The sequence below is a fragment of the Podarcis melisellensis genome (assembly GCF_964234715.1).
Source record: "Podarcis melisellensis genome assembly, chromosome: 8".
Classification (NCBI taxonomy): domain Eukaryota; kingdom Metazoa; phylum Chordata; class Lepidosauria; order Squamata; family Lacertidae; genus Podarcis; species Podarcis melisellensis.
In genome coordinates, this window is record NC_138540.1 from 58,603,698 (window position 1) to 58,630,008 (window position 26,311).

Below are 26,311 nucleotides of genomic sequence, written 5' to 3' on the forward strand. Positions count from 1 at the left end.
CTCCAGGATCCATTTGGGTCATGTGAGGCCATCTGGAACACTTGCAAGAACCAAGAGCATGTCCTGGAACAGGGGTCAGCAACTGGTTGATCTCTCAGTTGTTCAACATTAGCAACAGCAAAATGACTTTTCTCACCTAATTTAGGCTGCTGAAATGGAGATGGCTAACAGGGAGTGGATTTTTTTGTGCAAAAGGACTGGGCTCGGAAAAAAATGAGCTCAGAGGCACCCTGGTATTTAATTCTAACTATGGGCTCCTCCAGACATTCCATTTATTCAGCACTCATATTAATTTGTTTACATGGTGGTTCAACTATGTCTGGTCTTCATTGCACACTCCTTCTGATTTGTTTGTATATATGCCATTTAGCATTTCTTCTGCATTCACCCTGACTTGCTTCCAGGGGATTTACACATCTTCGTCTTAGTCAATCATTCATCCCACAGTTTCCCCCATCATTTTCTGTGCTGCAAAGTGGGACTTGTTTTATAAATTGGAGTTTGTGTAAAAAATGGATTTGTTGCACTTGGGTGACTGAACCCTTTAATCCACTTTAAATGCCCCAAATAGTGATGGTCCGGAGGCACCCTGCATCTCTTTTGCACCCGGCTCTCATTGGTAGATCTTGGGGTTCTGGTGAAAAAACAGATTAGATCCAACAAGCCTGAAGTCCACCTCTGCCTTAGAATCCTTTGCAGTGTATTGAGGGGTAGAACGTGTTCTCAGATTAATTAATGTGTAAATGGGAAAAGTTTGGAAACCACTGATATTCCCAGGAAAGGTATTGCTTACATCACATCACATCACATCACATCACATCACATCATCACATCACATATGTGCCGTTTGATTGTAAAAAACAAAGCACCTTCTAAGTGGTTTTACAAAAATTAAAAGAAACATTAAAGTTATAAATAAAAGCAGTTAAAAGCAAGTAAGGAGGCACCAGAAATTGTACAGCCTGATGTCAATGGGCAGGGAATTTCAAAGTGTAAGTGCTGCCACTCTAAAAATTGATTTATTGCAGAATGAGCATTATGTGGCACTTGTAACAGTATCAGTTCCACAGTTCAAAGCAGCTAAGTGGGCACATATAGGGTGATCCTATAAGTAAACTGGTCCCTGGCTGTTAATGCCAGTATATAATAGTAACACCTTGAAAATGGCCCAGTAGTAACACCAAGTCATTATTTTCATCAGGTTTAAGAAGGCAGCCATTCCCTTGGTCCTTTTATAAAAGTGTTTTATTATTCAACCAAGACTGGCAGTGCTATGGTTGCATTCTCCTTGGCCTCTTTAATCTTTTTTTAACCATCTTGGTCTCTCATTAAAAAACATATGCACTGCTTCTCTTCCCCCTCCCCCATTTTAGTTCATGCTGAAGGAGTTTGAGTCCCGCAAGCCCCAGTATGATCAGCTGAATGAGGCTGCCCAAGGGATACTCACCAGCCCCAGCGAAGGGTCTCCATCCATCAGCAACATGCAGGAGGAGCTCCAGGCTGTCAACCAGAAGTGGACAGAACTCACAGAGAGGCTCAACTCACGCTCCAGCCAAATTGACCAGGCCATTGTCAAGAGCACCCAGTACCAAGAGCTGCTCCAGGGGCTGTCTGAGAAGGTGAAGGCTGCTGGGCAGTGCCTGAGCACCCAGTCCACCATCAGCACCCAGCCGGAGGCTGTGAAGCAACAGCTGGAAGAAACGAGTGAAATCCGGTCCAACCTGGCACAGCTGGAAGAGGAGATCACGGAGGCTCAGGCCCTATGTGATGAGCTCTCAGTCCTCATTGGGGAACAGTACCTGAAGGATGAGCTGAAGAAGCGCTTGGAGACTGTGGCCCTCCCTCTCAAAGGGCTGGAGGATTTGGCAGGTATGGAAATGAATCATTTGAAAACATGGGGTCATCAGGTGCCATATAACACCATTTGCAGAATTTAGAAACACAAACAGCATTTAGTCAAAGGAGGAGGACTCCCAACAGCCAGGAAAGTTGTGTGGGCAATAAGGACCCAATAGATCCTTGGCTCACCAGATGTGGTGAAAGGCTTAACCTCAGGGCCACTCCACACATTATGAAGCAAACTCAGTGTGTCACCAACACAGGCCCAATAGGAAGCCCCAGCCAGTGCCACTTCTCAGGCGTATTTTTCCCTAATGCATGTGTAGAAGAAGTGGGATGGTTAGCTGGGCTCCATTTTGTCTGTCTGAAAAGAATTGGAATGCCACCCCATCCCATTTTGACCACTGCCTCTATGTAAATGTAAGGTCTAGAAACCACTTTTTAAGGAAACAGATGTTCTGGGGATCCTACAGAATCAATTAAATCCCCCTGAATAGACCCTATGTTCTATGATTTGTGGCTTCCTGGGTTTATAAGATTGCCTTACCTTTAATGGTATACCAATTTGCTTTTTCACTGAAAGGTGCTTATTTGCGAAGACTGGAATGTAGATTTGTGCATCAGGCACATTAGGAGAGGTTCCTAGCTTTATGAAATGCATATCTAAACAATGTATTCCTGCCTCCTCCAATTTTCAGGTGACCGGATGAATCGATTGCAGACAGTGCTTGCCAGCTCCCAGCAATTCCAACAGATGTTTGATGAGCTCCACACTTGGCTGGATGACAAGCTGAGGCAGCAGGCACAGAGCGGGCCCATCTCAGCTAAGCTGGAGAGGCTGCAGTCTCAGATCCAGGAGCAGGAAGAATTCCAAAAGAGCCTCAACCAGCACAGGGGCTCCTATGAATTGATTGTGGTAGAGGGCGAGTCTTTGCTTCACTCCATTCATCCCGGCGAGGAGAGAGCCAGTTTGCAAAGCCAGCTGATCAACCTGAAAGCAAACTGGGAGGAGCTTAGCAAACAGATCACAGACCGACATGCTAAACTCAAGGACTGCTTACAGAAGGCTCAGAAATACCAGCGTCATGTGGAAGACCTTTTCCCGTGGGTGGAGGACTGCAGGTCAAAGATGCTAGAGCTGGAAGTCACTCTGGATCCAGTGCAACTGGAAGCCACACTCCTGAGGTCAAAGGCTATGCTGAGCGATGTGGAGAAGCGCCGCTCCCTTCTGGAGATGCTGAACAGCGCCGCTGATATCCTCATCAATGCATCAGAAATGGATGAGGATGATGTTAGGGATGAGAAAGCTGGGATCAACCAGAAGATGGACGCTATTACAGAAGAACTCCAAGCAAAGACCGGTTCCCTGGAAGAAATGTCGCAAAGGCTGAAGGAGTTCCAAGAAAGCTTTAGGAACATTGAGAAGAAACTAGATGGGACAAAGCATCAGCTGGAAATCTATGAGGCTCTTGGCCCACAGGCCTGCAGCACTAAGAACTTGGAGAAGCTGAGAGCCCAACAGGAGGTTATCCAGGCATTGGAACCCCAGGTGGATTACCTGAGGAATTTCACTCGGGGCCTGGTGGAAGATGCTCCAGATGGGTCTGACTCCTCCCATCTCTTAAGTCAAGCTGAGGTTGCCCAGCAAGACTTCAAAGCAGTCAAGCAAAAAGTTAACGAATGTTGTCAACTTATGGAGAGCAAGCTTGAAGGGATTGGCCAGTTTAATAATCATGTTCGGGAGATGTTCTCTCAGCTGGCTGACCTAGATGACGAGTTGGACAGCATGGGCTCTGTTGGGAGAGACATGGACAGCCTGCAGTCTCAAGCAGAGGATGTCCATGAATTCCTGGGCAAACTTCAGAGGCTGAGGCTGGATATCCAAGCTTCTGAAGAGAAATGCAGGCAGATGTTGGATGATGAAGGAAGCCCTGACCTCATAGGGTTGAAACGTGAGCTGGAGACTTTAAATAAGCAATGTGGCAAACTGAACGAAAGAGGCAAAAGTCGCCTGGAGCAGGTGGACACAACGCTGGCTCGCGTCAAGGACTTCTATGACAAACTAAAGGAGCTGAACTACATGACAGCCACAGCAGAAGACAGCGAAGCTTTGCAGTGGGTCGTTGGGACAGAAGTGGAGGTCATCAGCCAGCAGCTGGCAGATTTCAAGGTAAGGACCTGGCTATGCTGCAGGTGGCTAATGTTGAATCTACTGATGAGTTGTTTTTAATGCTGTAACCCACCCTGGGACCTTAGAGTGAAGGGCCTGCACTGCTCCATGGGTGAAAATTCCCCCTGCGCTCATTCTTTTTCTTTCTTTCTTTCTTTTTGCCATATATGATCTTTCAGCTTACCTTAGCTGTTTTTATACAAACGAGGGCGATAAAAGAGTTCTAGAAATAGTATAATCTTATTTTTAAAAGACCTTTATCACTTGTTTGTATAAACACTGCCAGGTTGGGCAGAAAACAAAGAGCACAGGGTATATTTCCATCCGTGTCATTCTCCCTGGGTGACTCTTTCATTCGCATGAGCAACTTGTGTGGTCCAATTTAGGAGGCTCTTCATTCATTAAATCTTAGTGTGTACATGTATTGCAACACACTAAAAACTTAATATGTTGTGCTTAAAAAACATCTGTCCCTCACAACCCACAGTGGTCAATGACCCTCCACTTATTTGGATTACTTATTCTAAATATTTAACTTGAATTTGGTTTGAATATTTTAACAGCTCTCAGCTGCCACAGGTATTCTGTGAAAAGGCTCTTGATGTTTAGAAGCATGTAAGACATAATGAGGGATGTGGGTGGTGCTGTGGGTTAAACCACAGAGCCTAGGGCTTGCCAATCAGAAGGTTGGCGGTTCAAATCCCTGCGACGGGGTGAGCTCCCGTTGCTCGGTCCCTGCTCCTGCCAACCTAGCAGTTTGAAAGCACGAAGTGGAAGTAGATAAATAGGTACTGCTCCAGCGGGAAGGTAAATGGTGTTTCCGTGCACTGCTGTGGTTTGCCAGAAGCAGCTTAGTCATGCTGGCCACATGACCTGGAAGCTATACGCTGGCTCCCTCAGCCAGTAAAGTGAGATGAGCACTGCAACCCCAGAGTCGTCTGCAACTGGTCCTAATTGGTCAGGGGTCCCTTTACCTTTAAGACATAATGAACTGTACTTTTATTACTTTTGTAGTAGTAACTCCTACACCACAGAATGAGAAGTGAATCAGTTAAATCATCAAATAATTCTGTATTCTTCTGCTCACTCCATGGGGAGGTTGCCAGAGGCTTCCTTGTATGACTTGGTGCTCTGACCTTACCTCCTTCATCCAGTGGGGGCAGGAGTTTCTGCCACAACCCAGCACTGGACGCAATTGGAATTGTTGAACCATTCTCAATGCAGAGATGCCACAGTTTCCTCTGAGGAAACAGACTGGCTGTTGTCCCACTGCAGAGCCTGGATCCAGATCAATGAATCACAAATCATGGAGGAACATCCTCTGAGGGTGTGTCTTTTCTACTTTAAACAAAAGTCTTGCTGGCTGCAAAAGTGAATTGTGCTTCAGAAGTCTGAGAAACTCTACTCTTGAGGATGTATTGTTGTGCAAGAACTCTGAGCCAATTGCCTTGTTGGGCTTGCTGTTTATGGCAACTGACTTGAACACACAACTTTTCTACTTGCCAGGAAAGACGGGGACGTTTTAACAATCTCAGTGAATCACACCATGAATTGATCTCACTTGGGCATCTGGTGCTGACTCAGTTACACATAAGGCTCTGGACTCCTCCTAGCCTGAGTGCCTTTGATTGGCAACTGAGATTGAGCAAACTTTACATTGAGAAGGAACTGTCCTCTAGCTGTCCTGGCTGATATGGAAAAGTTGGGAAGGGGTAAGGACTGTGACTTGGGTTTTCTGTGTGGAGAGTAGAAGGCTTTGAGGACCCTCTGTAATTTCACCCTTGATATGTTTATCTATTTAATAATTTCTGCCCAGCCGTGATGCATAAATCAGGCAGGTGCATTATAACAAATAAAATTGCAATTGCAGTGATAGACAAAATAGCTATTTATTTATTATACTGGTTAATATTTAGAATTTATAAGTGATGTACATAAAATGATTTTTTAAAGCCATACAAAGAATAAGAGCAATTATAATTCATCCTAGAATGCCTACCTTAAAATGCTTGCTGAAACAGGAAAGTGTTTGTCAATCACCTCAAATTCGGCAGGGAGGGGGCCTGTCTAATCTCAGTCAGGAGCAAGTTTGACAGGGTTGGGGTCCACAATACTGAACTGCATGGCTGTATCTGATGGCATGCAGAGCCTGGGGAGTGGACTCCCCAATTTTTCCAGTTCTAGTAACTGGTAACATATATCGTCTGCACCAAGGAAATCCTAACCCTTCAATCAGAATAAATTATTATTATTTATTAAACTTACTATTTTTTATTTATTTTACAAAAGCAGCTCACAGTAAACACCTACATTAAAACTGGCATGAAACAAAATGAAGAAAAATCTAAAAAGTGATCATATTTTTAAAAGACAGGATTAAAACATTATGTGTATGCATCATTTGAACATTATGTGAAATTTATTGTGCTTCCAAGATTTCAAGTTTTCAAAGGATAGAGAGGAGGGAGATTATGTTGACTAACTATGGATAGCCTGTCTGGTTGTTGGGCTGATGGGAGCTGTAGGATGAAGACTATAAACTATTGAGAACACTGCAGGTCTCCTAAGGCTCCCCTGCCCTTTCACATCACACTCCTACCTGATCTCTGGAAGTCCTTATTAGGTTTCACCAGACCACTTCACAAAAGAGTCTCTGAAATCATAAGGTCTAGAAAGTGCCTGAAAATCTGTTCAGCACTAGCAGTGTGTTTTTTTCTAGAAAAATTTGTGCTGGTACTTGCCAGTACTCACCATGAAGTTGTTACAGTAAGTAACTTTTTAACCAAAGATGAAGAGTGCCGGTAATTACCAGGAATACAGAAGGACTGTGTAACTTGCTTGTTCCTGATGATGTTGGTGGTGGTCTTTTGCATTTCCATGCGCTCTGGTTTCTGTCACAGTGTTCCATTTCTCCAGACGCGGCTTAGTGACGCTGGCCACGGAAAGCTGTCTGTGGACAAATGCTGGCTCCCTCAGGCTGAAAGCAAGATGAGTGCTTCACCCCACAGTCGCCTTTGACTGAACTTAACTGTCCAGGGGTCCTTGACCTTTTACCTTTATACAATAAAAAGTTTCAAATTGATTTGTCAAAATAACAACACATAAAACAATTTAACTCATAAAGCAATTCACTTAGAGTTGGTGATATGAGGGCAGAGTCACTATGATAGTTGTCCTTCCTCACAAAAAAGGAGAGTTCAGGCGCCTCCTGAACTTGCTGCAGGGGAAAGAACTTTGAATGGTTTCCCGCATCAGCATGAAATCACACCCTGGGCTTGTAAGTGTTTTCCTTTGGGACAGAGACTGGAAAGGCGCCAACTCAGAAGCTTCTCTTCCCAGAGCTTGCAGCAATTCTGTGACTTTCTTCTGCTGTTCTCATGTTGCAGAAACCGGGATTGGCAGCCGGCTGGCTGATAAGGGGGATCTGTGTTGTGCTGAGCTCACAGGAAGTTAGAACAATGGGAGGAAAGGATTTGTCTCTGTCGGCTATATTTATACCCCCAAGAGGGTCTGTGACTGGGCAGAGCTTTCTCCTGAGGCTCATTTCCATAGCTTGGAGAGCAGAGTATCCCCTTTCTCAAACATCCTATGAGTGCAAAATTGGTTTACCTTCTACAGAATTTACTTTCACCACCCTTAAATAAAAACCCCAAGCTTGCTTTTTACCTTGAGTTCCCTATTGCAGCAAACCTGGTGCCTTCCAGATGTTTGGTGCTGCAGCTCCCATCAGAATCAGCCTGTGTAAGACAAGAGGGCCCTCCCAATCTGATTTTTCTTCCTGTTGCTTTTTTTGCTCTGAGCTGTTGCCCCCGCTGCTGCTGTCAAGGCTGCAAAAGAGAGGCTGCAGATTGGCAGAGGGAAGTGTTAAGAAGGGAAGGAAAAGGCTATCCTTGACACAATTTGCAGTCCCACCCCCCAAACTATCAAAATAGCCATTCATTTCTTAGCGTTTAGATATGAGGCAGGTGCTTAGTGGGTGGTGTGAGCAACGTGCAGCCTTCCAAGTGCTGTTCCCAGTCACTGAGCGCTCTGTTATTCCTGTCCTGGAGAGAATTCTTTATATCCTTTGAAGGCTGGCCCCAGGACTGGCCCGGTACATTTTGGCACCTGAGGTGAACCACAAAATGGCACCCACCACCACCAGGGAAGAAGGGGTGAGTGAACAAGAGTAGAGGAGACCAGCAGCAGCACCCATTCACCAATAGGATGCTATAGAGGCAGCCTGGGGGGCAGATTTTGTCTCTAAGGTGTACCCTTTAGCTGTTGATGCCACCATGACAGCAGCTGCAGGGGTTCATTCCTTGGAGGCTGGGTTTGCTGCCCTGCTAATCCTACCACCTGAGGCGGTTGCCTCATCTTGCCTCATGAGTGAGCTGACCCCTCCTTATTTTATCCTCCAAGCTGCTTCTGTGAGGTAGGACAGGCTGAGAGCTGGTCATTTGCTCAAGGTCACCCTGTGACCTTTATGACACAGCAGGGATTTGAACTCTAGTCTCCAGCACTCTGACCACTACACTATGCTGATCCTCTCAATTGCTCATTGACCTCTCCTATCCCCAACTGTTAGCACTTGACTGTGGACAGCTGAGCATCTGTAGCACCTATTGCAAGTCCTCATAGGTTTGGGGCCAGACTTGGAGAAAACACTGGGGCAGATTCACTGGAGAGCCAAAGGCAAAGCCAATTGCTCTCCATAGTCCAAAGGGGAAGGACTGGAATGTGTGTGCAGGCAGAAGGGCAGCATTGGCAGGAAGACAAACTCAGAAGTTCAGAGCTTGGTTCTTGCTCAGGTGCAATAGGTCAGGCCTCACCTGGAAGTATTTATAGCCCGAACCAATATACTCGATTAGGGCCCTGAGAGGGCAACACTTGTCCTTTCTACATGGCCTGCATCCCTGGGCGGCTCACTCACCACAAGGACAGCCAGGACACAGAGCAAGAAGGCTGCTGCTGGCACAGCCTTTTGTATGCTTTCAGGTTTGTGATGCCTCAGGTGAAGTGATGGCATGAAGGGGGATCTTTGCTAGGGGAAAGAGTCATGAATGTCCCTGGGACTCACCAGATCTGGAGAGCATCAAATTCAGCTTTGTTTTTGTTTGGCAGCTTAGTCAAGTCACATCTGCTGCAAAGACTTGCAGCTAATAACTCCAGAGCAAAATTGCTTCTCAAATGAAAACTGCCAATACTGAATTAGTAATAGCATTTATACAACACTTTTTGTATTTTCAAAGCACATTATCTCTGTAATCTTTAAACCAGTCCAGTGGTATAATTAGTGCTAGTATATTAGAATTATCTGCCCTTCACCAACAATTGCAACAATTTGGAATTCAGTATTAAAAGAGATAAGGAAAAAATTATGTCACAGGAATATATGCCATTGTTACTGCCCCATGTTGCAGAGAGGAAGGGGAGAATTATGCTTTGCTTAATGTCGGCTAATGAGATTGGGGCAGAGGTGGGTTGCTGCTGGCTTAATCTCAGCGCACCAAATCCACCCCAGGCCAAATGGTGTTGATATGATTCATGGAAAGTGCTCAGGCTTGGACTCTTGGTGAGTTTTGTGTGAGAGGGACAGCTACTGAGGATGTCCCTGGTGAGCGCTTCTGCTCAGTGTTTGAAACTCCCATTGTTCTAGGCGCATTTTATCACAGGGAATTCCATTAGTGCCAGCAGTTTCTGAGCTCTGGGTGTAGTACCACACCTAAAATTTCAAATTAAAACTGCAGAGTGGAAGGAAAGGAGGACCTTTTTCTGCCTCCACACTTCCAGCCACTCTCTGAAGACTGGAGAAGAGACCCTCTTAAGAATATTAGGGGGTGGGCAGGGGAAAGACTAAACCATGTAAAAAATGAACATAATATTTTAGCTGCAGTTCATTCATTTTCAGCTTTGTATTCTTCTTATAAAAAAGTGCACCTAGGCATTCCGTTGTTGCATCCATAACCTAGGTTTAAGGTACCATTTAGCTCCTAGCTTCATACAGTATTTCAGTTTCTAACACTGCTTCTGCTGTCTGAACTTGGTTGGTGTGGTCAAAAAGGTGTGCTTGGTCTGTGATGAAGATCACAGTCGGTGGGATGCTATGGAGGAGACAGGACTTGTGCAGGCCTTAAAACCTGAACCCTGTAGGTAGAAAGTTATGGAGGAGGGTAGGTTAACACTGGGGTGGGTGACTGCAAGCAGAGCTGCCTTGGTGTTCCCCAGCAGAAGCTTCTGAAGAGTCATTGAGAGGTAGCAAAGAGACACACAGAGAGACCAGATGGCTGGTTCCAGTCTATTGGAGCTCTGTTTTTAATCTGCAGTCAAACCATCCATTGCCTAATCACTCCAATTATTTGATTAAGAGTGCAAATTACCATGCACAGCATAGGGGGATGGGACTATGACTGGTTACCAGGAAATACATTAAAGCATCCAGCCAGACCCAGAAAGGACTTCATGCAAGGCTGATGTTCATCTTCAGTTGCCCCCGTCCGCACTTACACGTATGCCAATGTAATTCCACGCTTGCTGCTACACACCCAGAAATATGGTGCTTAATAAGCCTCAGGAATGTGCCAGGCACCATACAGGATGCCAAAGAGACTCCAATCGTTACTAAGAGAGAGGCTTGCTTATTTGTTAAAAGCAGCTTTCACCCACCTGGTGCCCTCCAGATGTTTTGAATTATAGTTCCTATCAGAATTCCCTATGCTGGCTGGCACTGATGGGAATTGTAGTCCCAAACATCTGGAAGGCACTAGGGTGGGGAAGGCCGATTTAAAAAATATTTTTAATCCCACCCTTTACTTATGTATATTTGCCAGGGTGGCATGAGTGGGATCATGAGAACAATAAGAACCAGCAAAACATTTCAGAAAAGCTCCAAGATGATGAAATGTTCAAACTATAGCAAAAACAAGCACACACCTTCACTTTTCACCTTCAGATTCATCTCTCTTGCTCCATCTAACAAGGCCTGTTAATCGGCCTGGTTCATGGTCCAAGAAATAAATACCTATGACTGAAAGAAACTCTGCAGATGCTCAGAGGTACTCTCCCTTCCAGCCTGTTTGCTAGCCAACATCCATTTCAGTGGATGAATATCTCACCCTTGGATGTTGTAGAGTCTTGGCACTGAAACTGAGCCCTGCATTTGTCTCTTATCCTCTCCCCCCCCCCCTGCGTCACCTGCTTTGTGCAGATTGTAACCCCACCGGAAAGGGCCCAAGCTGCCCCTGTGGTCTGGCTAGTGGTGGGATTCAAGAAATGTATTAGTGGCAATGATGACAATACATTCATGGGTTTCCTGTTCATGAGCTCCTTTTCCCTACAATGGCCTTTTTTGTTTTGGGGGAGAAAAGAAGCCAGTGCCCTGTTGGAAATGGGATTTTGCATATTGGCAACCCTAAAAGAACCATAGCCTCCTCCTTCTCCTCCTCCTACTCCTCTCCCCCGCCCCCAAGTCCTCCTCTCTCCTTTTTGCTGTCTGTCTGGCTGCCATCCTTTGCCAGCTTTGTATAATAACTGCAGGAACAAAGGCGCTGTGGCCAGAAGGGGGATGAAATTGAATGCAGATTTTCCAGGTGGTTTCATCCACCCCAAAGCTGAAAAGCACCTGCGTGCTCTTGGCAGAACAGGAGTTCGGCTAACAATAGAGCCGTTTTGTGGGGGCGGCCATGAGGGAGAAGGAAGAAAGGCTTGATCCATCACACACACCAACATCATCACCTTTGCAGGCTGAGTGGTTGTTGTTTTATTCTGAATGGTTTGTGCTTTTCAGTTTTTATGCAAAAGAGGCAGATAGGGGCTCCTGTGTGTTAAGAAACAAAAAGGCACAAATGGTGATGTAGGACAGAATAACCCATCATTCCAGCCTGAAACGGACCATGAGTGAAGCTAGTCTAGTTTGCACACAAAGCCTTCCTTTGCCTCTGTGATCAAATGTGAAAACCCTGGTGTGAGGCGAGGCTTTCCTGTGCTTTAAGAGGGTTGCAAATGCCCACTAGTTCACCAGTCATTACCCCTGACTTCCTTGTCCACAAAGCTAGGAGTGGTGATCCTTTTCCCTCTTGTAAATGATCTTTACCTTTCATATAGGATTTAGTTACACTTGAATGGAAGGGATTTTACTGCTGAATTAACACTTCCAAACCTATCATCTCCCCACCTTTCTAACACCTTGCAACTTAGATGTGCCTAGGAGAATAATTATTTTGCAGCTTTCTCCATCCCTTCCTTCCTCTCCCCCACCCCCTAAATCTAAAGGTCGATCTGTGCTGATGTTTTAGGGAAATTATCTACATCCTGCACCCAAAACCAGTGCCTTTCCAGTGTTGAAGATGATGTTGGGGTGGACCTTTCCAAAATGCTTTGGATGGTTGCTTCTGTGGTTGGGTTAGCCCTGGGTGCTGCCCTGCACTTATCCCCACAGTTGGCAGGGGTTTGTTTTTTTAAAAAGGGGGGGTTCATAAAAGTTGACATTCTTTGGACACCGATTTTGGCCATAGAGAACCAAGGCTGACTTTGTCAGGCCAATTGTGCAGAATGCAACAGGCCCGGTTGCCATCATTTCAATTAACATAAGGTACCGTAGTCCTTTAAAGTAGCCCTATCAACCTGGTGCCCCCCAACACAGCTGTAGTCCAAAGTGGCTGAAGTTGGGAAAGGATGCTTGAGGATGTGTGAAGCACTGCACATACCTAAACCTTATGATGGCCATGCAAGATACTTTGAAATAGGTTAGGCTGTGAGTTTCATGGCATAGTAGGGATCTGAACCAGCACCTGTGGTTGACATTTTTATGCCTGTAACTTGAAATCCTAGTTTCTCTGTGTAGCTGCATTGGCCCTGCTGGGTAGCAGGAGGAGGAATCGTCTCCTCTGTAATCCTGGTGCCTTTATGGATGCTGTGATGCTGATAAATCCACCCTTGCTCATTCCTCTGCCTTGCCAGATCGGATGGCCCAGCTGGCAATATTTTTAACCCTTCTCTGATGTGCATTGGCTCCTTCCAGTCCAGCTCTGAACAGCTGGGGGTGGGGAAGGGGTGGGAGGGAGGTGAACAGGGTAGCTATTTTGTTTTCCTTGTTGGATGCTTTCCAGGCCCACTTAAATTGTTGCTGTTGCTGCCACCGCCTTGCTGTTTTGAGGGCCAGCATCACCCAGCAGAATGCTTCCTCTTCCCCAGCTGCCTAACCTTCTTCAAGTCATGGCACCAGCACCTCCAGGGGGCAGCGTTAGAACTGGGGCTATGGGCAATTCTATCCAGTGATTGGAGAGCAGCAGCACCTGGGCCAGAGATACACCCATTTGGCTGGGTGGCCTTGGACCAGCATCTAGTGCTCAGCCCTTAGGGTGTTTTTCTTTCCTCCAGGTGCTTTGCATCGTTGGTTCCTACCTGTGCCTCCCATTCATGACTTTCCAACATAGTGCCTCATTAAGCAGGCACTAACCTCTCCACCCTTGTTCGTGGCTGCATGGACATCCTGTACTGCCCCTCACCCAAAATACCCCACTGTTGCTACTCTTCTCTCATCAAAGCCTTTTCTTTCTTATAAAATAGCACAGAATATGCACGTATTCATCCATCCTAACAATAGATGTCAGGCTTTTCCAGGGGTGGCAAGGTGGTGATGATGTATTTCTTCTAACAGTGGAAATGCTGTCAAGATTAAGCTTTGCATGCAACCTACCCACCCTGCTTCTATGGGTGGTGCCTGTAGAGGTATATATAAGGGTGAAAAAATGATCTGTTGTTGTTTTCCAGTTGCCTGACCCAGTGAGCTCAAGAAAAGGAAGGCTCTGTGTGTGTGGCAGGGGGATCCCATGCAGAAAAAAGGGCCCCTGGTCTTCTCCATCTGCAAAATGGAAGTGAGAGGACAAACAAGATGTGCCTTGCATGTTAATAGTGCTTTATAACAGAAGACTGAAATGAATTAGGCATTAATCAATGTAATTGACTGCAGAGTTAAAACTGTGGTTGAGTTGGGGCTCTCCCATGTGAAATAGTTGCTGTTCTTGGAAGCCAGTTGAATTGGGGGGCAAGGGAAGGCCTCTGGGGCCCCAGTCCCACTGAAGTTTTTTTTGGGGGGTGCCTCAGGCGTCTTCCATTAATGCTCTCATGGAAAAAAGAGAGGAGGCAAAAGGGTTTGGTGTGCCTGCTTCTGAAAGGGAGGTGCATAATGCAGTCCATCTGTGTTCTTCTCTGGTTGTTCAGGAAGAAGCTAGCTTGCTCTCAAATCCCTTCCAATGCCTTGGCCAATGAGTGCAGATGCACTGGCATTATCAGCAAGGTTTAATTCTTTTAGCTTAAACTTTAATCAAATCAGACTGAATTAATTAAGTCACTTTATATTTAGACTCCTTGTACTTAAATGTTTGCTTATGGTTCCTCCCCCTTCTTGCCAGCATACACCTAGGCACTGTGCACATAAGTAAGAAGGGGATGGCGCTGAGGGTGGTAGGCCCCTTCCTAATGTGTGAATGTGCAGGTGCTGCAAATAGATCTGTGTGCAAGCAGAGATGTTCTCCAGCTCCAGTAAGAAGTCTTAATGAGTTGTGTCAGGCAACACCCTTCTTACTCAAGGAATAAAAGTGCTTTGGAAGAGAAGCCAGCAGGAACCCAGACAGCTTCCGCTTGCCAAAAGCAGCATTGGCCAAAGAATCTTGCCATTGTTCGTTCTGTGGAAGACAGGGGGGGAAAACCCTGATTAACCATGACCTTGGCCTTTTGGTGGGAGGTCAGTCTTGCAGTTTGCTCTCTCTCTCTCTACCTCGCTCTCTCTCTTGGGATGAGGTGCAATCTGGCTCCCTTGGGAGTTGATGCTGAACTCAGTTTCTCCCCTGTTTGCTTATTTGTTTGCTTATTTGTTAATTAATTTTCTGCCCAACCCTTGCTCTCAAAGGAGCCCAGGGCAGTAAGCAACAAGGTAGTAAAACAATGCAATTACAGTAAAATAAAAATCTCTTTATAAACATTAAGGCCCTAGAAAGCCCTAGGTCATTATCAGTGATGGAAAGACAGGCCTATCCCCATGGCAGAGCAGTGTACCCAGTCCAAACCACTAGTGCCCCACAAAGAGGGAGCAGGTACCCAGGCTAGAGTCTTCTCCCAGGACTTGTTTGCAGTGCAAAGTTCAGCCCTGCAACATGCGAAGTAGCAATAAGCAAGATTGCTTCTGCTTATCTGCTGAATGTTTCTCCAATGGCTAACCACAGTTAGCACTCATGCACAGCTGGGAAGAGTGAAAAGGAGGAATGGGAATCCTGGAAGGACCACCTGATCATATAACAGGGCCATTCCCCATAGAGTTCAGAGCACAGAATGCCCCAAGTTGAGAGAAGGCAGATGCAGATTCAGTAACTGGAGGGTGTGAGCCAAGCACCTGTCCACTGATTGATGATTGCTAGCATTTCAGCACTTTAGAGCAGCCTTTGTGGTAGCTGAGGCTGATGGGAAGATGTAGTCTGATCAGGTTGGCAAAGGCTGCTTTAGATGGGTGGGCATTCGTGTTTGCCTTCTTAACAGCTCTCAAGCTCCCCTGTGCTGGAAGGCAAGTTGGCCTTGTGTTTGGGGAAATGTGTGCGTGTCTAATTTGACCCTTTGGTAAACAACATAAAAGGATGCTTCATCAGCTCCCATTGCTTGCCACACCTTCCTGTTGTGGAAATCAATCAGCAGCTGAGTTTGCCAAGCAGAGTAGGGAGAGAGAGTTGTGTTTCCTGCAGGGTGCGTCCCAGAATGGGCAGCAGCTGTGAGCACTGTAGTGTTTGGCCTGGCAAGCCAAGAGGCTGTTTACTTAGCAGCTCTGCAAAATACCCGCTTTATCTGAGGTTGGCATCACCAGGGCGCTTTCGGTTCCCGACAACAAACTAGTCATTTATTTCCACTTACATAGTTTCCCAAAATTTGAGGCAACACAGTTTCAGAGACTAAGAATGAGCAGGTGACTCATGAGCTGGAGGCTGGCGACAGAGGTTATTTTTCTGAAGAAAAGGAAAAGGAAGAGTGTATGTTGTACATACAATTGGGTGCCCAGGGCTCAAATTTGGCATCTTTCGCCTGGAAGCTCTGCTCCAAAATCTCCAGTCTGTTAAAGCAAGCTACTTAGTGGCAAGAGGAAAGCACTTGGTACATGTTTAAAAGAAAATTAACCTTAAGGAAACAAGCCCAGGGTTTAGCTCAGCTGAGTGCCAACCCAGATGAAGCATCAGAGGGGACTCTTAATCAGGTGGGAAACCCAGGAGAGGCCTGAAGTGCAGATGCCCAAGGACTGGATGAGCTGCAAAGGTAGGAAGCTTACATAGGGGTCTCCCAGCCAATCAGAAGGCCAGGCAGGGTTTCAGTTTGAGGAATAGATGAAGGCATGGCAGTGGGAAGGATCCACCACTCCCTGGGATGGCTGAAGTGAGGGCCACTCTTCAGTGTAGCATCTAGTGCTGGAGTATGAGCAATTTTAGGTACAAATTCTTCAAAAAAAGTAAATGTTGGGCAACTAGGAGGAATGGCCACTGAGAGGGTGAGTTCTGGGCAAGTGGGAAGCCCAACTGCGGCAGTTCACAGCTGAGTTGATGGAGTGGCCCTAATCCTGTCACTTGAAGTGGCCTTTGCTGGTGCCAAATGTCACATCTGAGGACACTGAAAACACTCTCTCTGAATGGTATTGTAACCAGGATTGCAGCAAATGGGTTGCTGTACTATATAGACCAGTTTTCTTCCACTACTCCCCAAAGGAGCTAGAACAAGGGCTTTCCACCACCAGTGTGAGATGATATTCCTTCCAGTGGCAGAAAGAGAAGCTTGTATTGGAGCTGCAACTTTCTTTCAGTGGTGTTGTGCTTCCTTATTTTCTGTGGATGAAATATGCTCCTTAAATGGACCATGCCAGACTGTAGGGCTCCAGAACCTTCCTGGTTTTGTTGCCTGGTGGTTGCTTAGCATCTAGCAAGGTTTGATCTGTGCCTGGTGGGCTTCAGTCAGTTTGGTGAGCAGGTTTAATCCAGGCACTTTGCCAGGCATGGCCTGGTTGGGCTGCTGTGGGGAGCAATTTTCTGCAGTGCATCCTAGGAAATTCTGTTGCATCGCTTGCAGAAATGCTAACTCTGGCTGTTGGGACAAGGCCACCTTCCTTTAACCACAATCTGCAAGAAGAGAAGAGGCTTTTCTTCTTAGGAAAGCAGGATTGTAAGGTGCCTGAGACCTGACATGAAATCAGTTTGAAGTCTGTCATGAGCAAAGCAGATAAAAGGAATTGCCCAGTGCAGTGCAGTTGGGTGGGATTAGCCTGGCAGCTTTTGTCTAGAGCACGTTTGGAGCTGAGGGTTTAGCCTTGTGTCACAGCTACCCCCTATGTCCACAGAAATGTAATTTCCTCCCCTCAAAGATTGGTGCAGGCAGAACTGCTGGATCTAGGCTGGAAGAGGTTGAATGGAGGAGGAAAGATAAAGTAAATCCCTTGTGTTTCGTAAGTACTAGCCGAGCGTGAGTGAAGGAGGGGCTTTAAAATAAATTATACAAATCCTGCTTCTTTCGTAGGAGGGTGTGTGCTTGTGCGAAGGTGCAGTGTTAAATTCTGAATTAGCATAATCACAGAGAGGTTAGCACTGGGATAACTTTAATGCTGCTGGCTGTGGTTGCGGAGGAGCACCTCCCTGTGAAAAACTTTGTGCCTGTAAATCAGCCATGCCTTTCTCAGGTTGATGGGAGCTGTAGTCTTAAGACATCTAGTGGGTACCAGTTTGAGGAAGATTGCTGCAAAATCTCCATAACTATCCTTAAAAAGAAGAAGCAGATAAGATTGTAAGGTCACTGACAAAAAAAGCAAAAAAGAAAAGGTGCTGTACATTTATGAACTTCCAAGAATCATAATGGCTAACTAGAACTTCCAAGTGCAGAGGCAGCCTACCAGTAATACCAGAAACCTGGGACAAACTGTGAGGATCAGCCTATTTTCCTCCTGACCTGCTTGTGGCCTCCCAAGATGTCTCTGGTTGCTTATTGTTGGAAACAGGATGCTGGGCTGAGATGGACCTTTGGCCTGATTCAGCAGGTGTCTCCTTACATCATAGTTCTGTGTTAGCCAAAACTGCCCCTCCCATCTTTCCCCAATAACCCCATCATAGTCCAGTCAAAGATCGCTGATTGGGCCTAGGAAATCAGGGGGTGTTGTTTGAATCAAAGCCTGCTTCCACTGCCATGGGCTTAGCCTTGGAGTGTGTGAATTAATGCTGGAAGATTCAGGACAGATCAAAGAAAGTACTTCATGCAGCATATAGTCGAATTATGGAACTTGCTACCCCCCGGAGGCAGTGATGGCCACCAACGTGGATGACTTTGAAAGAAGATTAGACTACCGTATTTTTCGCTCTATAAGACGCACCAGACCACAAGACGCACCTAGTTTTTGGAGGAGGAAAACAAGAAAAAAAATATTCTGAATCTCAGAAGCCAGAACAGCAAGAGGGATCGCTGCGCAGTGAAAACAGCAATCCCTCTTGCTGTTCTGGCTTCTGGGATAGCTGCGCAGCCTGCATTCGCTCCATAAGACGCACACACATTTCCCTGTACTTTTTAGGAGGGAAAAAGTGAGTCTTATAGAGCAAAAAATACGGTAATTCATGGAGGGGAGGGCTATCATTGGCTACTAGCCACGATGCCTATGCTCTACCTCCACAGTTGGAAGCAGCAATGCTTCCATTATGCCTGAGCTGTGCTTGAGGGTTTCTTACAGGAATCTGGTTGGCCACTATGAGAAAAGGATGTCCACCAATGCTGGACTAGGGGAGCCTGATCCAGCCGGCTGTTCTTACATTCTTTCATTCTAAAGAAGTGAACATGTTACTGGGCACGTGCTGAGTGAATTCTCACCACTGAGCAGCCTCAAGCCGCTCACACACCAAGGTAGAATAGTGAAGAATGCCTTCTAGGCCAATACTGGGTCTGGGCTCCTCACATTTTAGAAATGAAGTCTTGAGGAAAGTGCTTTGCTTTGCTGCTTACTTCCAGCTGCTAAGTTGCATTACGAGGGACCTAAAAATACCCATCCAAATAGCCTCCTGATGTGGCTTGCCCGTGCAAGCAGTTTGTGTTGTTGCCTGGAGGAGCTGTTGTGCAGTTGTTTAGCAGATAGGGGTAAGGAGGGTGCTGAAGTCTGCAAATGGGCAGTGTGGAGGGGGGTGCACGAGGCAAGGCCCATAAGCAAAATACAGGCTGTGTTGTATACTTTTGCATGCCCAGCAAGCCCCATATATGGAGGTGCTCTGCCTTCTGAAGGAAAAATAGGGAGTTTTGCTGTAATCCTTGGTGCCGTTTAACCATCAACGGTCTTCTTATGCCTTGTTTGTGAAACACAACCCATAGTTTAAGACTTGAGCTTCAAGCTTTAATTGATTTAATCAGTAGATCAATCAACTAAATCTTTTGCTGATGAATCCATGGGAACTGATTTTAATTAGCAGAGTTAAAAAAAACTTACCTATTTTCTGAGGCTATTTTGAGTACAGTGTGCCACTGCCATAAAAAAATTACAAAAAGAAAACATTGAAGGTGGTCTTTTCCTGTTAATAGTGTGCTTTAAAATGCCACTGCTGCTGTCTCAATACAGTACATATATTTTAGACTTTGGGATCTCCTGCCTGAAACCCTGGAGAGTCCCTGCCAGTCAGTGTAGACAGTACTGTGATAGATGGGTCCAAGGGTCTGAGTCAGGAACATAGGAAGCGGCCTCATACCACCTGCCTTGTGAGTTATCAACTGCCATTCATTAATTGCTCGACAGCCCTACTTAAGATCAGTTTGTAGGATTAATTTGCTCAGTGGCTCACCAGAGCATAGTCCTGGAATCTGCTTGTAGCTACAAGCCACATTCCCCAAACATGTGGATTAACACTGTGCCTCTGAGCATGTGGACTGCTTTCCATCCACAGCTGAGTTACTACAGCAAACCCTGCAATCAGTTTAACAAGGCGGGGACCCAGGTGCAACAGTGGGCAAAGTCCCAGCTCCCTTTAAATAAATGCTTTGTGAAAAGCTGCTGGCTACAGAAGGAAACCAACTTTGGCTTAAAGTGCCCCCTCCCCAAGTTATTGTCCTCCAGGCATTTTGGACTACCACTTTCAGCAGCCCCAGCATCACATGGCCATGCTGGTGGAGTTGTAGTCCAAAACATCTGGAAGGTCTCAGGTTGGGGCTGCTCGAAAGGATGAGCCTCTTGAGCTAACAAGCCTTTGCTGTGCGTGTGGGCTTGGGAGTTTGCTTGAATTTGCCTTGGGATTCTTTGCTCACCAGGCATACTGTAATCCCACAAATAAACTGAAATTAGCAGACGTGCCTTTGGCTTGTTCTCCCTCTCTCACGCCCTTCCTTCTAAATTGTCGCTAGGGGATACAGAGTCTGGAAGTTCCATCATCAGGTAAATATAGTTCAGTGCCACAGCTGGCTGCTTGGCTGGTCTTCACACTGCAAGAAATGCAAAAGGAACCATGGTCCCCATGGATCCCTCAGAAATCTTGTACTCTGCCCATCTCCTATACCTGAGCCAATAATCTGGGTGCTCAGAGCATCTTATTGGAAGGACCCCAGAACACTCAAAGTGCTGAAGACAGTCATAAGGAAGTAGCCATTATTCATTTAAAGGAGTGCCCTCTTGTTATGAACCCAAAAGGATTTCCCCCCACCAGGTAAAATGTCCCTCCAGGTTTTTGAAAAACAGATATAGGAGCAGGGAGGCATTAGTTCCTACTCTCTCCAGGCAAGGAAGAGGCATTATCCAAGTTCGAGGACACATTTAAGCCAAGCAAAACTGCTCTAGGATAGTGGTTTTAGGCAGGGCCAGTGAAAGGTGTGGCCTGTGGAGACTCCCAAGGACCAGAAAGTGAGGTCTGAAGTACTTAGACTCCAGGCTCCCTACCCCTATCTTAATCAGCTGGGCAGCGGAAGAGATATTTCAGATTCTTAGTTGCCAGAGCTGAAATTTTAGAGACCATTTCAAGGAAGTGGGTAGAGTGGAAGAAATGTTACCATTCTTATACGTGGGCATCTTGTGTGAGTTGTTGCCACTTGGATTTTTTCCAAGACCGTCAACCAGGCTTGAGGTAATGCCAGTTCAAAGCAAATATTTCAGCTTCAAGAGAGTCAATTTGTGTGATGAAGGACAGAGCAATTTCGATGTCAGTATCTTTATGTGCATATTTGATTTTAGTGGGGAAGGGGATAGGCCTACATTCCCTCTTCCAAGGAGGAGGGGAATGAATGTATATTGGCACTCCTTTTGTTGGCATGTGACCTGATGAGGAAATAGCCAAAGAATTCCTGGCTGCAAACTCAACACATCGTCCTTTTATAAGTGAGGGGGGAAACCTCACATGGAATTCCTCAGATTCTTCCTGCAGGAAGCTGGGAGAGCCGTTAAAAAAGAAAAACTCGCCCTGCGCAATTGAAGGCAGTTTGAACAGCGAAGGCGGCGGTGGCACATGAAGGGCCTGCTTTGGTGAAACTACTGGCCAGATTATTGTTGCAGCTGCATCCAATTATTACAGCTAGCCTAGACGTTCTTCTGTGGCTGTAATGTCTGGCTGTCTACTGCGCTCTTGAGCCAAGCAAGGGAAAGGCCAGGAAGGGGGTCTCTGTGTGCACACAAAACAGTATATTGGCTGGTGGGGCTCTGGGAAGAGAGGAGGCTGGGCAATCTCTCTAACCCTGTATGCAGCCATTGCTATAGGGCTTTTTGGTGGTGAAATTTCCTGTTTGGTATAAATGATGCAATGAAATGTTGGTTAATGAGATGAATGCTCTGTGGCACCAGAATCCAAGCAGATAATCTGGATCAACTTTACTTGGCCCATCCCTTAACTGTTTGCCAAGTTTTCTCCCTTGCCTTGGGGGAGGAAATCATATTTAAAGTTTGATTTGATTGACAAGAATTGCTCCTCCCCCAGAATTGCCTGGCTGGATTGTGCACCTGCTCTATGCAGCATACCTGTGGCCTGGATTGCTTTGGTTGATTGTGGGAGGAAGCTCCTAGGAGGGTAATTTCTTGGGTAGGAGTGTGAGCTATGTTTGCATGGAAAGTGAATTGCACTCGCCCACTTCTCCCCCCACCCATACAATCCGGGTTCAGTTGCTGCTTTTAATCACAACCTTGCAGGTTTTGTGGGGAGAAGATGTGTGAATGTGCTGTTGCAGATGAGGCAACTGCTTTTTGCTCTTTGGCCATGATTTCCAGATTGTATAATGAGAAAATCTGTGTTTTGTCAAGTGTTCACTGTGGGTTCCTCAAATCAAGGTAGACAATCTTCCCTGAGTGTTTGCCCCAAGGCTACCAGCAACTCCCTTCACCAATCACAGAGTGTTGCAGGCTGTGCTTTTGGTTTCCAGGGAGAAGCCCAGGACACCTGGTATGAGCTGAAAATAATGCCCTCCTACATGACAAGGTGGGCAAAGTTCAATGTAGAAAAGCTTGAAAACTGTGTGACTACAAGGAGTTGGGACTATTGAGCATTAAGGATTCAGGGCCTCATTGAGGCAAACGCCTGTGCAATGTTTCTCCGGCCAGCTCCTGCAGTGTTGCTAGAGCTAGAAACCTTCAGCTTTGCTTGCTCTTGGTGCTTTGTTTCTGCAAATAGTCATGTTGCAGGGAAGCCAGATTGGCAGGGAGTGACTTGTTAAAAAGTGTTTGCACATGGTCAGAGGTGCTCCAGCCAGGGGCACTTGCAGTAAAAACAATTACGCTGTTAAGATACATTGCCCAAACTGAGCCTCTGGCTGAGCCACTGCATGTCACTGCAGGGCTGCTCTTTTCACTCCTTGGGGTGATGCTGCCTACATTTCACCCCACCTTTGGTGTGTGTGTGTGTGTGTGGCAGCAGCACGACCAAAATGTGCTGTGATTCATTAATGCAACCCCACCCTAGCCACAGCTAAAGTGGGAAGCTTGCTGCATTTCCTCTCCATCTGACCCCACTTACCTGTCTCCATTCATATTGCCCTGAAAATTTAAAGGAGGCATAGAGAAGAATCACAGCTTTTCATGTGAGGCTTTACACCTTACTAACCGAGGCTCACTCTTCGCATGCTTTTCTTTGGAAGTGTATAGTACCATGAGGGCTGGTTGTGGGTGTGATTTTGTGTGAGAAAGGCCCCCAAAAGAGGAACTCTTTTATTCTTTGTTTCACAGGGCTTAATCCTATAATGTAGTTAGAAGCAGGTTATGTTGGGTCTTTGCTATGGCCCTCCTAAAATGGTGTGTTGCAAGGGAAATGTCAGGCAAATGCCTTTGAAATCCAACTATGAAACTTTAGCCCTATTTGAAATATCCTAGCATACATTTGTGCAGATATTTCCACATAAAGACACATCTTGACCCTGTCCTGCTGTTTTCTCACACGTGCCCACCTGTGCTTTAAAAAAAAATGGAAGTGAGGATGCTTTCATACACAGTGTTGTCAAAGCTGTAAGGTTGCAGGAGATTTAAATGACCTGCAACTCCTGAGCCAATTGCTGGATAGCAAATAAGAGCTAAGAAAGAGGGATTTACTCTGCACAGGTACCTCCCCTGCTCCATCATATTAATAAGCTCATCTGCAAGTTATTTCCCCTGCCCTCTCCTGGAAAAACCCAACGTCAGCAATTTAGAATAGTGGTTTTGTATGCCTAGGAGGAAGACAGTGGTGAGGTACTATCATTTCCGCCCCCTGGTGAAAATTGCAGCTTTGAGAAGATTGTTTGCTCTGCACTCTGCACATGTTCAAGCGGCGCGTTCTCACGCTCCAACGAAAGGTCTCTACCATCTTTGCGGCTCCAGTGTGCTACTCGAGGCAGAACCTTATATTTCTCTGGTTTGGGGGACGGCTGTTTGCCGGAGAGAGGGTGGAGAGAGATTCGCTGGCAGTCGTGCGGGCGGTTGCTGATCGCAAGGCGTCTCTCCCCGCCCCCGCCCCCCAAAAAGTCTTGGCCTCCGCGAACCGGAGTCAGCGGAGGGGCGCGCTGGAGGGAAGCAGGGCGCCGCTGCTCTTTGTCAAGGGATTTGCGCTGCGACCTCCGCCCCAGGCGAAGGGGGCAGAGGAGGAGGGGGAGACCCAGACAAGGCGGGGGAGGGGTTGTTTCTTCCCTTGAACCAGCAAGGTTCCTTTTCTCTCCCGCGGACCAGGCTCAGTGCCCAGCCGCGTTTCCCGCTGCTGAGCGGCCGGGTCCTTGACTGGCGGGGCTGGATTTCCGCGCCTCGATCCGCCCGTGGCCGTTGGCTTCGCCGAGCCCGCCTGGGGCTCACTAAGGCCGCCCCCATCCTACCTCCTCCCCGCTCCGCCTCGCCTCGCCTGCTGGTCCCCGCCTCCTTCCTCCCTCCCCTCTCTCCCTCCCCGCCACTCGGCGCGTCCCCTCCCCTCGGAGTTGGCAGCTCGGTGGCCCAGCCGGAATCTCGCAGCCGTTGGCGCTGAGGGCCGGAGCTCTCCTGCCGGAGTTGGGCTTCCCGGGAGGGGGGCGGACTGCTGCTTGGTCTCGCCCCGCCGGCCCTCCTCCAAGGGCGAGCAAGAGGGGCGGCCTGCCAGCCAGCCAGCCGTCGCGCGCTCTGCATCCCTCCATCCGAGCGAGCCTCGCCGCGCAGCCTTTTGTTCCCCCGGCAAGAAGTTTGTGCGCTGAGAAGGGCCGTGACAGCTGCAGCCCCGTTAGGGAGCACAGAAGAGGGGGCGGCGGCGGCGGTTCCTGCTCCTCGCTTGACATGCAGCCCACGGCTCGGCTCGGCGGGGACGGCTGCCGGGGGAGGCGGGCCCCGCTCTTGCCGCCGCCGCGACGCACAAAAGGCTCCAACTAAACTTCCCTCCTGGAGAGCGAGCAAGCAAGCGGGGAGAGCTCCGTCTGCGCGGCCCGAGCATGGTAGGAGCGGAGAGCCGCCCGGCGAGGACACCGGCAGCCGGCTGTCCCAGCCCGTCCCCTGCGGGGGCGCCTCTGCTTCTGTCCGCCGGCTGCCGCCGCCCTTGAGCGAGGGAGGAACGCCGAGCAGACTTCGCCACGAGATTCCCAGACTGCACGGGGAGAGCTGCCCGCCTACCTTCCGGGGCTTTTGCTAGCGGTGCTGAACCAGCTATCCCGCCCGCCGGCCGAGGATGCTGGGCAAACTGGAGGCGCCCGACGTCGCCCGGCATGAAGAACTTCCTGCGCTGGGACCGCGAGGGATCTCCGCCGCCGGGCGCAGTCCGAGCCAGCCGCGCCGCGCCGAGGGGCCGACGAAGCAGCCTCTGCAAAGCGCAGTTCTGCCCGGGCATGGAGGCGCGCGGGAGGCCGGGCCTTTGTTCCGCCAGGAGAGCGCGCTCTGCGGCCGCCTTCCCGAGAGCTGGCCTTTTCCTCGCCGCCGCCGCTGCTGAGCTTCCGACCGGGGCGCCCTCTGGAAGAGGCTTTGTCGGAGCGGGCTGGAAGACTTGCCTTAAGGAGAGCAGCCCTACCGAGCAACCGGAGGAGGCGGAGGGCTTGCAAATAGCGATCGGCAGAAACGGCTTTATGTGTTGGCCTTGGACTGCTAGCGTTTCCGCAGGAGCCATGGAATGCCTTGCCCCTTTCAAGGACTTCCACGGTGGAAGATGACTTCTCTCTGGAAAGCTCTGTAACTTCTGTGGAATACAAAATTGTGGCCTCCCAAGTGGTTATTAGGGATTTTCAAAAGACACCTTGCTCCACCACAATCTATTTCATTTTGCTTTGAATGGAGAGCTTGTGAGGCAGGGGAGGTTTTTTGTTGTTGTTGTGGGACTCTTCTCTGCGGGGTCCCCCCCCCCATTCTATTCTGTTCTGTTTTCTTTTATTGTTTTGAAAAGTATGGGCAAGCCACTCAGCAGGCCTGACTGTTTAAGGCAGAGTCCTGCTTGCTTGGGGAAAGGAGAGGATGAGGATGGGTATATAGAAGACTGTTACGTCCCTCAGAGGTCCATCTACGACACCATGAGGATAAATGAGCAAATTGATCAGGGGTCCAAGACTAGCCAGCCTTCCAAGAGTACCCTTGAAAAAGGGGATGGCAGCACAATCTCTAGCAATGGAACTTTAGGGGCACCCAGTGTCTTTGAATCAAAGGCACCTGAGAGCAAAAAGTTAGACGAGAGGGTCATTTTTGATGCCTTGAAACTTAGTAGTGATGTTTCCAAGTCAGCACCAGCACCCCCAAGGCGGCGGCCAAATCCAGAGAAGAAGGAGAATGTCAACAGGCGGTCATGGAAGTCCTTTATGCCACCCAATTTCCCTGAGTTTGCTGAGAGAATTGAGGCCTCCTTGAGTGAAGTCTCAGAAGCTGGAGTTTCTAACCCATCCTTGCAAGAGAAGCAGGAGTCCACTGCC

At 47.7% G+C, this 26,311-nt stretch overlaps 1 protein-coding gene and 1 long non-coding RNA gene across 18 annotated transcripts in view; one reads left to right on the forward strand and one right to left on the reverse strand.

Annotated features, from left to right (window-relative positions):
* Positions 1 to 26,311, forward strand: part of MACF1 (microtubule actin crosslinking factor 1) — a 287,679-nt gene that overhangs the window by 201,974 nt on the left and 59,394 nt on the right. For all 16 annotated transcript variants that reach the window (XM_081922848.1, XM_081922840.1, XM_081922836.1 and 13 more), the window contains 2 exons: positions 1,374 to 1,869; positions 2,538 to 4,009. In XM_081922848.1, coding sequence (XP_081778974.1) covers positions 1,374 to 1,869; positions 2,538 to 4,009 — 1,968 coding nt within the window. The remainder of the gene's footprint in view (positions 1 to 1,373; positions 1,870 to 2,537; positions 4,010 to 26,311) is intronic.
* LOC309376499 lies at positions 17,592 to 25,891 on the reverse strand. Of its 2 annotated transcripts, XR_014171218.1 has the most exons (4): positions 24,278 to 24,294; positions 23,315 to 23,383; positions 19,467 to 19,501; positions 17,592 to 17,765 (listed from the first exon to the last, which is right to left on the reverse strand). It is a non-coding gene; the product is annotated as an uncharacterized lncRNA (long non-coding RNA). The 2 variants fall into 2 exon arrangements; XR_014171217.1 differs by having other exon boundaries at positions 23,315 to 25,891.